Source organism: Amphiprion ocellaris, chromosome 22 (assembly GCF_022539595.1).
Source record: "Amphiprion ocellaris isolate individual 3 ecotype Okinawa chromosome 22, ASM2253959v1, whole genome shotgun sequence".
Lineage (NCBI taxonomy): Eukaryota > Metazoa > Chordata > Actinopteri > Pomacentridae > Amphiprion > Amphiprion ocellaris.
This window is the reverse complement of record NC_072787.1, coordinates 1736744-1751010: the sequence shown is the minus strand read 5'-3', so window position 1 is coordinate 1751010 and position 14267 is coordinate 1736744. Positions and strand designations below refer to the sequence as shown.

The 14267-nt window shown below is 42.4% G+C and overlaps 1 protein-coding gene across 1 annotated transcript in view; it reads left to right on the top strand.

The window, feature by feature from the left end:
- The window catches only part of cubn (cubilin (intrinsic factor-cobalamin receptor)), a 91106-nt gene that overhangs the window by 74762 nt on the left and 2077 nt on the right, over window positions 1–14267 (top strand). The window contains exons 58-65 of the mRNA XM_035943798.2: window positions 5706–5835; window positions 6943–7160; window positions 7541–7740; window positions 8103–8265; window positions 10561–10769; window positions 11236–11380; window positions 12487–12668; window positions 13560–13725. Coding sequence (XP_035799691.2) covers window positions 5706–5835; window positions 6943–7160; window positions 7541–7740; window positions 8103–8265; window positions 10561–10769; window positions 11236–11380; window positions 12487–12668; window positions 13560–13725 — 1413 coding nt within the window. The remainder of the gene's footprint in view (window positions 1–5705; window positions 5836–6942; window positions 7161–7540; window positions 7741–8102; window positions 8266–10560; window positions 10770–11235; window positions 11381–12486; window positions 12669–13559; window positions 13726–14267) is intronic.

The window sequence follows — 14267 nt, the reverse complement described above, 5'->3', positions numbered from 1 at the left end:
CTCCTAATCCTGCCTGAGAAGCGTCAGTATGTAACACAAAAGGTTGGTTCAGATCTGGATAACCTAGGACAGGCGGATTAGACAGTTTATCAACCAGGTACGACAAAACTTGTTGATGAGTCTCAGTCCATTTGACAGGGGCAGACGAGGGTAGCTGTCCTCGGTTCTGCTTGTTTTTCCCTTTTTTAGTCTTTTTCAATGTCTTTGCATCCTGTGAGTCTTGAACAGATGGACCAGCAAGAAGTTCATACAAGGGCTTGGCTATACGTGAAAAATCTTGTATGTAAGACCTGTAGTATGATAGGAAGCCCAGTATTTGCCTCACTTCACCCACTGTGCTAGGCTGTTTCTCTTTCAGTGCCAGTACAGGAGCGACCTCTGCTGGATCCATACTGTGACCCTCTTTTGATACAATCCTGCCTAAAAATCTCACATTAGGCTTGAACAGTTCACACTTTTTAGCAGTCAATTTTACACCATGTTTTTGATACCTTTGCAACACGGCCCTGACATGTTCAATATGGTCCTGAAATGACTTACTGTGGACCAAATTGTCATCAAGGTAAGGTAAGCAAATGTCATCACGTAAACCCCACAGACACTCCTCCATGCTTCTTTGAAACTCAGCTGGGGCGGAACTTAGTCCGAATGGGATCCTGACCCACTGGTATAAACCCCAGGGTGTAATGAATGCTGTGAGAGGCTGGCTTTCTTCGTCTAAAAACCCCTGATGATAAGCCTTCCCCTGGTCCAGTACTGTAAACCAAGAGCTACCAGTAAGGCTATCAAGCATGTCTTGTATCCTAGGAATAGGATGTCTATCAGGCACAGATTTACGGTTTAGTTCACGATAGTCCACACAAAGTCTGAGTTCACCTGACTTCTTCCTAACACACACTATAGGAGAAGAATAAGGCGATTTTGATTTTGTAACCCACCCTCTGTTGATTAAGTCCTGCAAATATGCTTTGACTTCCTGGTGTAAAGGTTTGGGTACACTGATGTAAGTCTTTTGAACTGGTGTCTGGTCTTGAAGAGTAATGTGCATTTGGAGGGAGGGAATACAGCCTACATCACTATCATCTTTAGAAAAAGCTTTACACTCCTCCTTTAACATTTCTCTTACTGCTCTTTGTTGTTCTCTAGTTAAATGATCTAAGGCAACAGGGGGATCCCATGCCTCGTTAGAGTCACTTTTTGGAGGTGATGAGACTTTAACGTCTGCATCCGTTGTTACTTTCTCAGTTTGTTCAGTTTTAACTGGTTGGAGGGCGGCTGGATATATTGCTTTAACCCCCTCAATATGTCCCAAAATAACACGTGGACCTAAAGTGATACTATGGCCCGTGGTATTTGTGACTGACACAGGAACTGTGGTAGAGTTGCCCCTTTTTGCTTTAAACAGTACCTCTTGGATATGAAGTCCTTCGGGTAACCCTTGGGTTTCACTTGGGCAAAACAGCATTGCAGTGTCCTCCTCTGCAGAAACACGGGTGCGGCAGCGAAGAGTGGCAACTTCACCTGGACCCAGAGCAACTTTACCTCGTCCTGTTTTAACATGAGTCTCAAGGTCTACCGTTTGGTTGGTGTGCATCAACTGGATAAAAGTCTTAGCAGAAACAGCATCAATGTCAAAAGCATTACTCACAATGCTAGCAGCACAGTCACCGTTTTCAGTACCCCCTTGTTTCATTTGCTCATTAAGGATTTCCTCTATCACGTTAAATCCTATGATAGGGTCTTGAGCCACATTTGGGTCACTAGAGACTAGGACAGGCACTGGGAGGCTGGAGAAAGAAGCATCTGCACCTACGAGACTAAACTCTACTGGGACCCACCCCATAAAAGGTATCTCTGTGTGATTGGCAGCTAACCCATTTAAAGGTTCTGGTCCTAAGAGTTCTTCTATACCCCTAAGAGTTGTGTGCGGTAAGTGCTCAGCTCTCCATTTGTCATTTATTACAGTAGCCTGTGCACCTGTATCCCACAGTGCTGTAACTGGTACTTTATCAAAAGTGCACCTAACCATTTTGCGTCTACCAATAAGTTTGATAAGTTTTTTCCCTTGCTTGTTTACCATCATGTCAACATTTCCTATGTGTGAGGACCACTTTTGTTCTTTTGTCTCACCCAAATATTGTTCAACCACCCTCACTGCTTTACATGTGTGTTTGTGTTCCTGCCAGTGATGTGTCTGACATGTTTTGGAACAGTAGCTGGCGGATGAGCATCCTGCACATGTGTAGAGCGGGGCGTCGCGTTGCTCCTCCTGTCGACAGTTGCAGCAGTGGCGGGACTCCTGATGAGGCGGTTGGGTCACTGCTGGTCCCGTGGCAGTGGCCCTCCGTCGTTTCCCTGCAGCAGACGTGAAGCACGGCATCCTCTGGAGATGTGACCCGACTGGCCACACTTGAAGCAGTGGGTGCAGCTGTCTCCCTCACCGTTGTTCTGGCAGGTCCTGCAGCCTCTCCTCCTCCGGGCGCGGGCGTCCTCTGGAAGCTTCTTTGGTGGCTGGGACTTGCTTGCATTCAGAGAAGCGAGAACCATCTGCTTCACTTCGGCCACCTCAGCTTTAAGTTCTGATACAAGGGCATGTACTTCTGGGGGAGCCCGAGCAGTCTTTGTGTTCTCTTTGGCTGGGGCTGAAGCTGTGGTGGTTTGTGGGTTGCTGCGAGGCTCATCTGGTGTCTGCAGTTCATTTATCTTTGTAGTTTTATTGTTGTTCCGCTTTAACTTGTTCAGCCTTTCTGTCTCAAGATTGGCCGCTTCATTTAGTCTCTCTATTAAAGCTTCATCAGTCACATCCGGTGTGTCGAGAAGTGGTTTCAGCTGAAACTTGATGTTGTCATTCAAAAGTCCTGTACCAACTGACCTCAAAAATTTCCTCTTGATCAGGTCTGCTCCGTAGTGCTCCGTTTCTTTTCCCTTTGAAGCATACAGCAGCCTATCTTTAAGCTCAATAGCCCTGAAGAGAAAATCTTGTGGGGACTCTTTGTGATCCTGAGAAAGGTTGATCAGCTTTTGATACAAGTCTGATGTATCATCTTCTCTGTAATGTCCTTTCAATATTGTCCTTAGCTGGGTTAGAGTCAAATCAGTTTTTAGTTCAAGCATGTCTCTGAGTTTGAGTCCAGGACTGATGGCTCTAATCACTGCCTCAATCACTTCTGACTCACTGTGGCCTTTGCGGAGTCCGCTTTCCGTTTGGTGGAGCAGGTTAGTGTAAGACAGTTTATCACGCTGCCCGCCTTCACCTATTTGCCCACTGATGCGAAACTCTCTACGAATACTCACTTCAGGGACGCTCCCAAGCTGAGAGCTTTGGGTCGGGACCGCTGCGCCCGCCATTTTGAGCTTCTCCTCTAGCGCTCTGATCTCCTGCTGCAGCTCCTCACATTTTTCTGAAGAGCGGGAAAAGTCGCGCCCCTCACTAGCATCGCCTTTTGGTCCTGTCACCGTTGAACCCAAAGCTGATAAAAGATCCCTCACATACTGGACAGTGTCTTCAGGCTTATAACTTTCCTCCACTTCATCCAGTTTGTGCTCAATCACTTTCATTAGCTCACGACGGTTAGCTTTCTTCAGTGATTCTTCTGTCTCTTCATCAGTATTACATTTCAACAGAAAACTGACCTCCACAAGCCGATCCTTGTTCTGGCGGCACAGGGCAGTAGTAACTTGGTCCCTCAGTTCTTCCAAATCCATTTTTGTACTCACAAGTTGTTTTATTTGATAGTCCGGTTCCAGGTTTGTTGTAGGAGAAGGGGTATCCTCCGGCGCGAGAGCTACCGTTAGCCGCTAACGTTGCTAACAGGCTAACTGAAAAACTTTTTCTCTCGCTCATTAAAAGTCACTTTTTACCCGATCTCCTGGCTGGCTCGCCAAGATGTTGCAGCTGCTCCGAGGCACAGAGAGCAAAACGGGGTGAATTGCATCAAAGTCTTTATTTGGCCAACAATGATCAAAATTAGCCTCTCCTTCTGGCCCGTGCCTCCGCTGCAGAGAATCTGCTGCGTCTCCGGTCTAGCTCCACTACAAACTCTGTGAGGCGTTCAGGGGCACTCAGTAAATTACAACACCACAATATTAACATTCACAATAATAACAATGGCACCAAAGACAATACAAAAAAATGTTGTGGGGTGTCTGTGAACCATTTATAATTAATTAACTCTTACTTAAACTGTACATTTGTCTAATTGGAAACTACTAAACCTCAAAATTGTCAAATTCTCTCACAATTACCTGCTAAATAACACAGTGTAATATACAGTGACCAATGTGCATTTGGAATGTTGTTTGCAGACACTTCTGCACTTGTCATGGACTTTTACATTCTGGACTTGTCAGGGCTCTACAGAGGGTTCTCTGTCAAAACCGTAGTTCATAATCTTGGAATCCATGACCATCTTGTTCCTACCTTTTTTTCTTGATGGATTTGACAAATGAGGCCATTTTGAAGGAGAATTAGCTCCTATGTACCTCAGGAAAGTGATGGCTAACTCTGCGAAAGCCCAGTTTTCAAAATGGCCACCGACACCTTCTTGAAATACAGAAAATACAGTATCTCTGGCACCAGATGAGCTAGAAACACATGCATCATTTTTAACTACTTCTGGCCTGAAAAGTCCACTGAAATAGTTAGTGTGGATTTTTGGGATCATCCTGACCATTAAATCCAAAATGGCTGCTGACACCATCTAATAAAACATTCAAAACAGTAGCTTTGTTTCTAGATGACCTAGAAAGAAGATTTCCACAAATTCTGCCATGAAAAAGCAACTGAAATGGTTACTGAAGGTCACGGATTTCAAGATTCTGACCCACTATATGCAAAACCTTCTGTATAGAAGTAGAAAAACAGCAGAGACAGATCTGCTGAGTGTGACTCAACAGCTTGTTGTCCAACAACTTACTAATTTCTTGTGACTTACTCACCGACATAACAAACTGGCAATAAGGAGTATTGTTTCAGTGCTCACTTCTCGTACAACTAATTAAAATCTGAAAGTCAGAATATAACCAGGTTAGCACTGCAGCATTAGTAACCATGGGGATCTAGCCATTCTCGTGACAGTGAAAAAATGGACTGTGGGCTCAGCATGCCTCGCTAGTACGCTAATCTCACGTCTGGTAGCAGTGACATACATCTAGTAGCATGAATAGAGCTACATGTGCATTCACTGTCCATATCAAAGTCTGCATCACTCAGTGCACATAGACATGAACGCCATAAATTGGCCTTTTCCTTTCTATTCCTATTCTCCAAAAAACATCTGTATCATTTTAGACTTTGATGGACTACCCAACCTTGGTCTTAATCTGTATCGACTCATTGGATTGGTTTTAACCTGGATCCTTGTTTTCACTGTACAATGCATCTGGATGCCAGTGTATCAGAGACATGGAATGTCAAAGAAGGTTTTCAGCTCCTCTGGAGAGCTTTTAAGATGCTGTTTCATGTGCTCTGACTTTTTTAGTAAAAACTGGATGTGTATGTACTGTTTGAAGAAATCAGAGGGCCTCCAGTCTTGGTAGGTGTGGCCAGCGCTGTCCTGTAACGTATTCTCCATATCAGAGCTGAGACTACACTGATTAATAAAAGAGTGCTGTAAGGACTATAATGTACTAATAGCAAGTGTATTATTAATTCTATAAATGTGTTTGTATGTGTGTGTGTGTGTGTGTGTGTGTGTGTGTTACAGCGTGTGGTGGTTATTTCAACGGCGCTGCAGGTACAGTGAGCAGTCCAGCACTCTCCATAGTCAACTACCACCACAACATCAACTGTACTTACCATATCGTGACCGGAGCCAACACGGTGGTCGATCTCAAGTAAGACTACATCGGCTGCAATAGCTAGACTGTAGAGAACACAAAATGTATTTGAGACACTGAAACAAATAGGTGACTCTTACAGTATACATCGATCAGGCATAACATTATGACCACCTTCCTGTTATTGTGTTGGTCCCCTTTATGTGGTCAAAAATGCTCTGAACCATTGGGTCTGGACCAGAGGACCTCTCAGGGTGTCCTATGGGGTCTGGACCAGAGGACCTCTCAGGGTGTCCTACGGGGTCTGGACCAGAGGACCTCTCAGGGTGTCCTGTGGTCTCTGGCACCAGGACGTTGGCAGTGGATCCTTTGGGTGCTCTGGGTTGTGCAGTGGGGCTTCTGGGAATAAAACTTCTTCCACTGCATCCTGTTGATGCTTGATCAGAATGGGGTCTAGGAGGTTTGGAGGTCAAATCAACATCTTAGGTGATTTCCATGTTCCTCAAGATTCTCCTGATTGGTTGATGTTTTCGTGATGTGTGGGGTGCATTTTCCTGCCGGGGTTGACCAGTGACATTTAGTATTTACATTTGAATGAAGGAGTGTGCTTGTTCTAGGACAATGATTATTTTGGTGTCTAAATCTCATCAACATGGACGCCAAAGTCCAATGTTTTCCAGCAGAGCACCACATAGAACCAATATGATCAGTGATTTTAACTTCACCTGTCAGTGGACATAATGTTGTGGCTGATCGATGTATATGTTGCTGTTGTTATGTATACATATCCAAATCTTTCAGAACTGAATGCAAACATATTTTGCATTCAAAGGAGACAAACCTGAAGCAAGTAGATGAAAAAGAGAACATTTAGTTTTGATTTTTACATGTTTGTGGAAAATTCTGCATGCAGATTAGGTCAGCACCTAAGTCTCTAAGTCAACACCTTTTCTGTTTCCCATTGGACTTGAGCTGGATCAGGTTTGTTCTCAACAGGTTTTGTCTGCCCATAGTACAAACTAGTGGTTGCACCCAGGTCAATCCACTAATCTGTAAATGTGTGACTGTGTTAGTGCAGCTGTAAAACCCCTTAAAAACAGGCTCTAATGTTGGACTCTAATGTCTCCTTTTAGTCCTTTATGCCCTCCTTTTCTCTCTCCACAGGTTTAACACCTTCAGTCTGGAGACATCTTCTTCCTGTCGCTATGACTATGTGGCAGTCTATGATGGACAAGACACCTTGGCACCCTTGCTGGGAAGATTCTGTGGTCCAGTGCTTCCACCTGATCTGCGCTCCACCACCAACCAGATGTTCATTGTCTTTAGGACAGATGGAACAGTAAATGGGATTGGCTGGAGAGCTACTTACCATGAAACCCTTGGTAGGTCACAATTACTTTATGTTTGGTGCAAATTACAGCTTGAATAGCTACAGTTTATGAAGTATGTATTTACACTCAAATATCCATAACGACAGAAGGAAAAAATATCTCAGGGACTTTGACCATGGGCTGGTGTGAATGTGGAATGGTGTGAATTGCTGACCTCCTGGGATTTTCACAGTCAGCAGTCTCAAGAGTTTGCTTGGAATGGTGTGAATAAAATACATGTATTGAGTGACAGGTGTGCAGATGTAGACACTGTTGGAGATGGCCAGATTGTGTGGAGTGGACAGAAAGGCTGGATGCGTACTCTATGGTATCAGTAACACACCAACATTGAAGACTGAAGAAACGATTGTTTGTTTCTGAATTACCTGCAGGTCCAGAGCAGGGATGTGGTGGCTACATGTCCATGCCCATGGGTATGTTTGGTTCTCCAGACCCAAACCGAGATGGCTTCTATGAGCCTAACATGAATTGCCTATGGACTATTGAGGCACCGGTCAACAAGGCAATCAATCTGACCTTCAGCTCCTTTCAGCTTGAGCTCGACTCTACCTGCCGCCACGACTATGTCAGCGTAAGCAAACTGCACACGTTCTTTCTCGAGAGTGTAGCTATGCTGTAGCTACAGAACTGTGATGATAGGTGTAACTGCATCAGACATCAGTAAACTGGATTCATCTGATTCTGCATAATACTTTAATCTGTGGACTGTTGGTGTCAATGTATGGCTTACTAAGGAGTGATCACTTTATTCTGTATTATCTTATTAACTAAAGCTATGGATTTGCTGCTATATTGATGTACTTCTGCATTTCATTAAAGCAAATGTAATAATCAGAATCACTTATTCTTTCAATATCAAAGTACTGTGCAAAAAATATGACAAAAATGTGTTCTTCCTCTTAATGTGTTTATTATATATGTATCTCTTGTCAGGTGTATGATGGTGACAACATTAACTTTCCTCTGGTTGGGGCATTTTGTGGAAGCTCCATTCCTGCTTTCTTTATATCAAGTGGAAACTTCCTGACTGTTCGCTTTGTTAGTGATGGCTCAGTGCAGCGGCCAGGCTTCAATGCTACCTACAGAGCTATACCATGTAAGACACTTTCTACTCTTTCTATTTAAACAACGCTTAAGTCTTGTCTGAAAAGCTGCAGACACCTGGTAGATCACATAAAATCAATCCTTAATCACAAAATGACTGTCCAAACACCTAACTCTGATCCAGAATGCAGCAGCTCGTCTGGTTTTCAACCAGCCAGAACCAGCACATCACCCCACTGTTCAGATCACTTCACTGGCTCTCTGCCCGCATAAAATTCAAAACTCTGACACTTGCATTCCAAACTAGAATAAAAACAGCTCCCTCCAACCTGAGCTCTCTCATTCAGATCTGCACTCTCTCCTTCCAACAAAAAGTTCCTGATCCTCCTCTGTGGTTCCCGGTAGTGGAACGAGTTACCAAACTCTGTTTCTTCTGCAGAATCCTTCTCCGTCTTTAAGACAAGACTAAAAAAACAGCTCTTCACTGAACACGTTTGCACTTGACAGAGTGCAAAAAGAAAGAAAAGAAAAGAAAAAAACCCTATTACCTCCCACACTACCTGCAGACACCACGGTCCAATTATCACACCTGAACTTGTTTCATGTCTCTTATCCAGGTTGCTTTCTCCTGACTAGATCTTTGCTTGTGTTGTTCTACTCTCAGACGTACGTCGCTTTGGAGAACAGCATCTGCTAAATGAAATTGTACAGTTGTATCTGCAGATGGCTCATTAAAACATAATCAACCCGATGCCAAGGATATAATGCTGTGAAAAAATATTCAACAAGTTTTAACTGATAATTCACTTCAGTTCAGATGCAAAAAATGGGCTACACTGGCAACAAGCTTGTTAATGATTACTAAAACCAGACAGACAAGCAAAACAAAAGTAACAGAGGCCTTCACTACAAAGCCAGTTTAACACAGCAGGGCTTTCCTTGTGTAAGTCAGCTAACAAAAACTAAAACCCTAGTAAGAAATAACGAGTATCATGAGTTATCAGCTTTGTGTTATTAACTCAAGCTTTCTGACTCTGAGCACATAAAAGAGGATGTTAAAGGTGCCATGCATCAGGAACGCTGGTAGAAAACTGTTCATTGTGTGTTAATGTATTTAATTTACTGATCAATACAGCCACTTGTTTCTAACTGACTTTATAACTGTTAAACTTTAAACTTCATATATTTAGACATGATATTGTTTTACATTTAGGTCTGACAGTGTCCCATAATTCAGGAGATAACTTTAATTTATAGCCAGATCAAAGTTAAATTAATGTTACTGATTGAAAAAAAATACAGTTTTCTGATCTGTGTTCTGTCAGCTGCAGTACCAGCAGTGGAAATGGACCTGGCAGCAAATCAAGACCTGACATGAAAACATAATTTTGCTATTTCTGAATCTGAACAGCAACACAGCTTCAGTCAGTAATATTATTAACGTACAGTTCAACAGATTTGCAGATAAAACATATTCCTTCAATTGAGATTCTGTATCATTCATAGCGAATCATCAGAAAACCATTTATTTAAAGGGAGATGCCGCTTACAGCCGGTTTAAATGTGAATGAAGCTCCTCAGCATGTGTTACCATGGAGCTCTAACCTTTGTGACACTGAAAACTCTGAATTTAGGCTCAACAGACCTCGCTAACTCTCTAACACTTGTAAAAGATCACACGCACATTGAGCAGGCACAGATAGTAAGAAGGTCATAAGACAGGAATGTTTTTTCTTTCATGGCGAGTGTAGATATGAGAGATATAGATGGGAACTCCAGTCTTGTTGGCTGCAAGCAATTTCAAAGGCATTTCATTGTTCTGTTGGCTTTTGTAAAGCAACAGAATCATTAAAGAGAGACTGAAACACAAAAGACTTGGACTTGTTGACCCAAAGCCTTGTTACTTTTTTGAACTATTTGTATTTATTCATGAAAATATATTATGGAAACAAGTCTCATGTTAGGAGACTGTTTTTGACCATTTTTCCTACCAAACTGCATTAGTTCAGCCAACACACATACTGTATGTAGTATTGCACCACATCATGTGATGCATGTCAGGTGACACCCACAACACATGAACCACTGCAGGAAAAAGGGGTATTCAAAGCTTGCTCCACCTCCATATAACAAGCCAAATGAGTACTATTTGTGTTATTTGAAGTACATTTTTTTGTTTGTAGGAGTTTTTTCTTAGAATTTATTACATATAGTACATTCATTATATTAGTTAAAACAGTTTACTTTTATACTTGATGAGGATGCAGATGATTCCAAAGGGTTTACTTGTTTCTCAGTGTTTTACTACTGTAGTGTACTGTAATTTTTTGCATTTTCCTTCCTGCAGTGGACTGCGGTGGGACTCTAAATGCCACGACCACGAACCAAACCTTGACCACGCCCTCCTTCCCTGGTGCCTATCCAGCTTACACCTCCTGTCGCTGGATACTGGATGCTCCAGTCCAGGAAACCATCAAAGTGTCCGTCCAAACGTTTGTCCTCCAGCCCAGCCAGAGCTGCTCCGAAAATTACCTCGACATGAAGGATTGGCCTGTGGTGAGTTCAGACGGGGCCTGAACCAAAAATTGCTCTGTCATAAGCAGCAAAAATTGTACCAACGGGAGACATAAGCAGCGGTTATAATGAGCAGTTTTGTGATATTCTGAAATATGAACCATTACGATTACATATTAAACAGCAGTCACTTTCACACAGCAGCCATTTTCATGTGCAGCCTGCTTGCAGATGCAGTGTCTCCTCTGCTTTCTGTCGCGTTTCAGTTGTCTGTAGAGAGCTGACATGGAGTGCATGAGACACTGTTGTTGCCTGAAGTTGTTCACCTTCTTGCCACCTTCAAAGTTTAATCTTGGTGAGGTTGTCTTGTCAACCAAACTGAAAGGATACACCTGAGTTGTTTGACTAAATGTGAACCACCAGGAAGATGATCAGATTCATTGCTTCAAACCTCAGGTACAAATCCACTATCATAATGTTCATTCTGATATGATTGTTGTGTTTCCAGGGAGATTACGGGCAGTCACATAAGTTCTGTGCATCAGACAGACATCCACCGGACTTCTACAGTTACGGCAGAACGATGCTGATACACTTTAAATCTGACCACTTCATGACAGGAAATGGCCTCAGTTTCACCTATCAGATTGCTGGTAGGTACCTGTGGTGGACAGAAAAAAAGAAACGGAATCAAAATATCCAACTCAGGGAGGAGCACGATTATTTAGTTGTATTTATGCACCTTTTTAAATGAACAAATGAGCTTCATACGATTGTACACTGCTTACATGTCTGCAACTTTACTTGAACGTACAGTGACATATGGAAACCTCGACCACACATACCAGTTGAGGGTATATTTACACCAGTGAGGAAATTACTTTCTCCTCCTGTCTCACATCGCATGCTTGTAGAGAACCTGGTGCTAAATCACCTGCAGACAACCTGATTCACATCCTTGACACAATGCATTGCAGCTCTGTTGCTGTGTGACTGAGAAACACATTTAAGGAGCTTTATGTACCACCAAGGTAGAACGGTGCTATATAAGTGCAGCTCATTTACATTTTGATTTAGTAAACACGAGGAAGTCAGTGGCTGGCAGTTTTGCCTTATTTTCTGAGGTTTTGAGATATCTGTTTTCGATGTTTCTTACTGGAGGTAAGGCCAATGTACCTCACTGCTTTGGAGGTGAAAGTACACTACCATTCATAAGTTTGGGGTCACCCAGACAACTTCATGTTTTCCATGAAAACTCCCACTTTTATTCATGTGCTAACATAACTGCACAAGGGTTTTCTAGTCATCAATGAGCCTTTCAGCACCATTAGCTAACACAATGTAGCATTAGAACACAGGAGTGATGGTTGCTGGAAATGTTCCTCTGTACCCCTATGGAGATATTCCATTAAAAATCAGCTGTTTCCAGCTACAATAGTCATTTACCACATTAACAATGTCTACACTGGATTTATCATTCATTTAATGTTATCTTCATTTAAAAAACTGCTTTCTTTCAAAAATAAGGACATTTCTAAGTGATCTTAAACTTTTGAACAGTAGTGTAATTTACATCAATTTCAAAATGCAGCTTTTCCTGTTTATCTGGGGAAGTCACAGAATGCACTCTCATAATTTTCATTCCCTCTTTTTCCTGAAGAAATAGTTTGAGTAAAAACTGCATGATAGGTTTTGAAAAGATAAGCATGAAAAATACTGAAACTGAGTTCCTGATCAGTGCTCTGACTTTGGTTTCCAGGTTGTAGCCGAACCTATGAACAGGAATACGGTTACCTGAAGAGTCCAGGCTGGCCTGCCACTTACCCCCAAAACATGGATTGCACCATAATCTTAAAGGCACCACAGGACAGCTACATCTCCTTCTTCTTTAACAGCTTTGATCTAGAGAGCCACGTTGACTGTCGTTTAGACTATGTGGAGGTAACGAAACCAGTGCAGAGATGCACACACTTTCAGAGACTACCTTAATCCTTTAGCTTGTGCATATTATTCAAACCTTCTTCACTGTGACCAAATTTAACTATGTAGCGCAATTAAAACCACCCTTCCTTAGAGCTAAGAGGGTCAAACAAGATACAGGTAGGATATACAGAGGGTCCTTGGTTTATGGCGTTTCATCGATACGTGGAACTAGATGATGAGCGGAGTGGATGAATATGTCGTCACGAGGCGCTGTAAGATGGCTTTGTTTCCATTCTCTGGTAGTACACCACCTTGGATTGTGCTACATTTACTAACTTTTTGCCCTTCATTGTGGTTCCCAAGCGTAAATCAGACTCTTCTGATGCTTCTCAGAAAAAAAAGCCATCTCCATGGAAATTAGATAGAATAAAACATCAACATCAAGCAAGTTGTAAAAACAGGTCAACATATTGTAGCGACCCTCTGTGATGAATGAGTGAGACTTTATCTGGTTCTCTGCTGGTTTATTGAACCTTCACACAGGCTGCTGTGTGCCGTAGCCAACGCCAGAATAACTAGAAAAAACCCATAATTTAGCTCCAGAATTAGCTAGATGCATGTAATGGCTTTGTTTACGTTTTCGCTGGAGTTCTGATGCACAGCGAAAATTGACTTGCATAGATCAGTAGGAATGGAACTCCAGCGCAAGTTGAGGACCCCCGTGTAGTATATTAGGATTAGTATTGGTAAATACTACTATATCATTGTCATATTAGTGTTATTTATGCATTGTATGTGAATGTATGTTGGTCTGCTCCTACCCATGTGTCATCCGTCTGACCCTTGTGTCTGTGATCTTTCTGGGATGTGTCATTGATTCATCAGTCATAACGCTCTGCTGTCTGTCAGGTCCGTAATGGCAGTACATCAGACTCACCACTGATTGGTCGGTTCTGTGGCAGCACCCTGCCTAGCCCCATCTTCCCACAATCCAACCTGCTTCACTTACACTTCAAGAGCGACTTTTCTTACTCCCGAAATGGCTTTGAGGCCACATGGACATCCTCTCCTCAAGGTCAGAACTGAACTGTTTATAGAATAGAATTTCATTTAACATTCATTACGTGTCAGGTTTTTATTCCAGCCATGTGGGTGTGAACAACAGACTTCTGCAGTTTTTCTGATTTTTTGGCATAAACCTGGCGCAGCAACAACCAGGCTGTATAGAGGGGGATCTATTATTTGTGTTTGTGATATTTTACTACCACACCTCCAATGTATAATCAAAAGTCCTGCTTTATGCTTGAAGATCGATGACAATTAGATATTCCTCATACATTTCCCTTAAATAAACATGTTTGGGAATTTCCTGGTCTGAGTCTGAACAGAAGTTCTGCTGCTATTTCATGCAGATGTTTTGATAATTATTGAAAGTATCTTGGCCAGCTGTGTGAGAAGCAGCTTCATCCTAGAGGCATGTCAGTATGACGCTCTACTTGCTGGCACACATCAGATTTTTATACATTTATTTTTATTTTACATTTCGTTTATTGTCACAGTTGCATGTCCACCACAATATCCTGGAATCTGAGGGTTTTTATGAATATTATTTTTTGT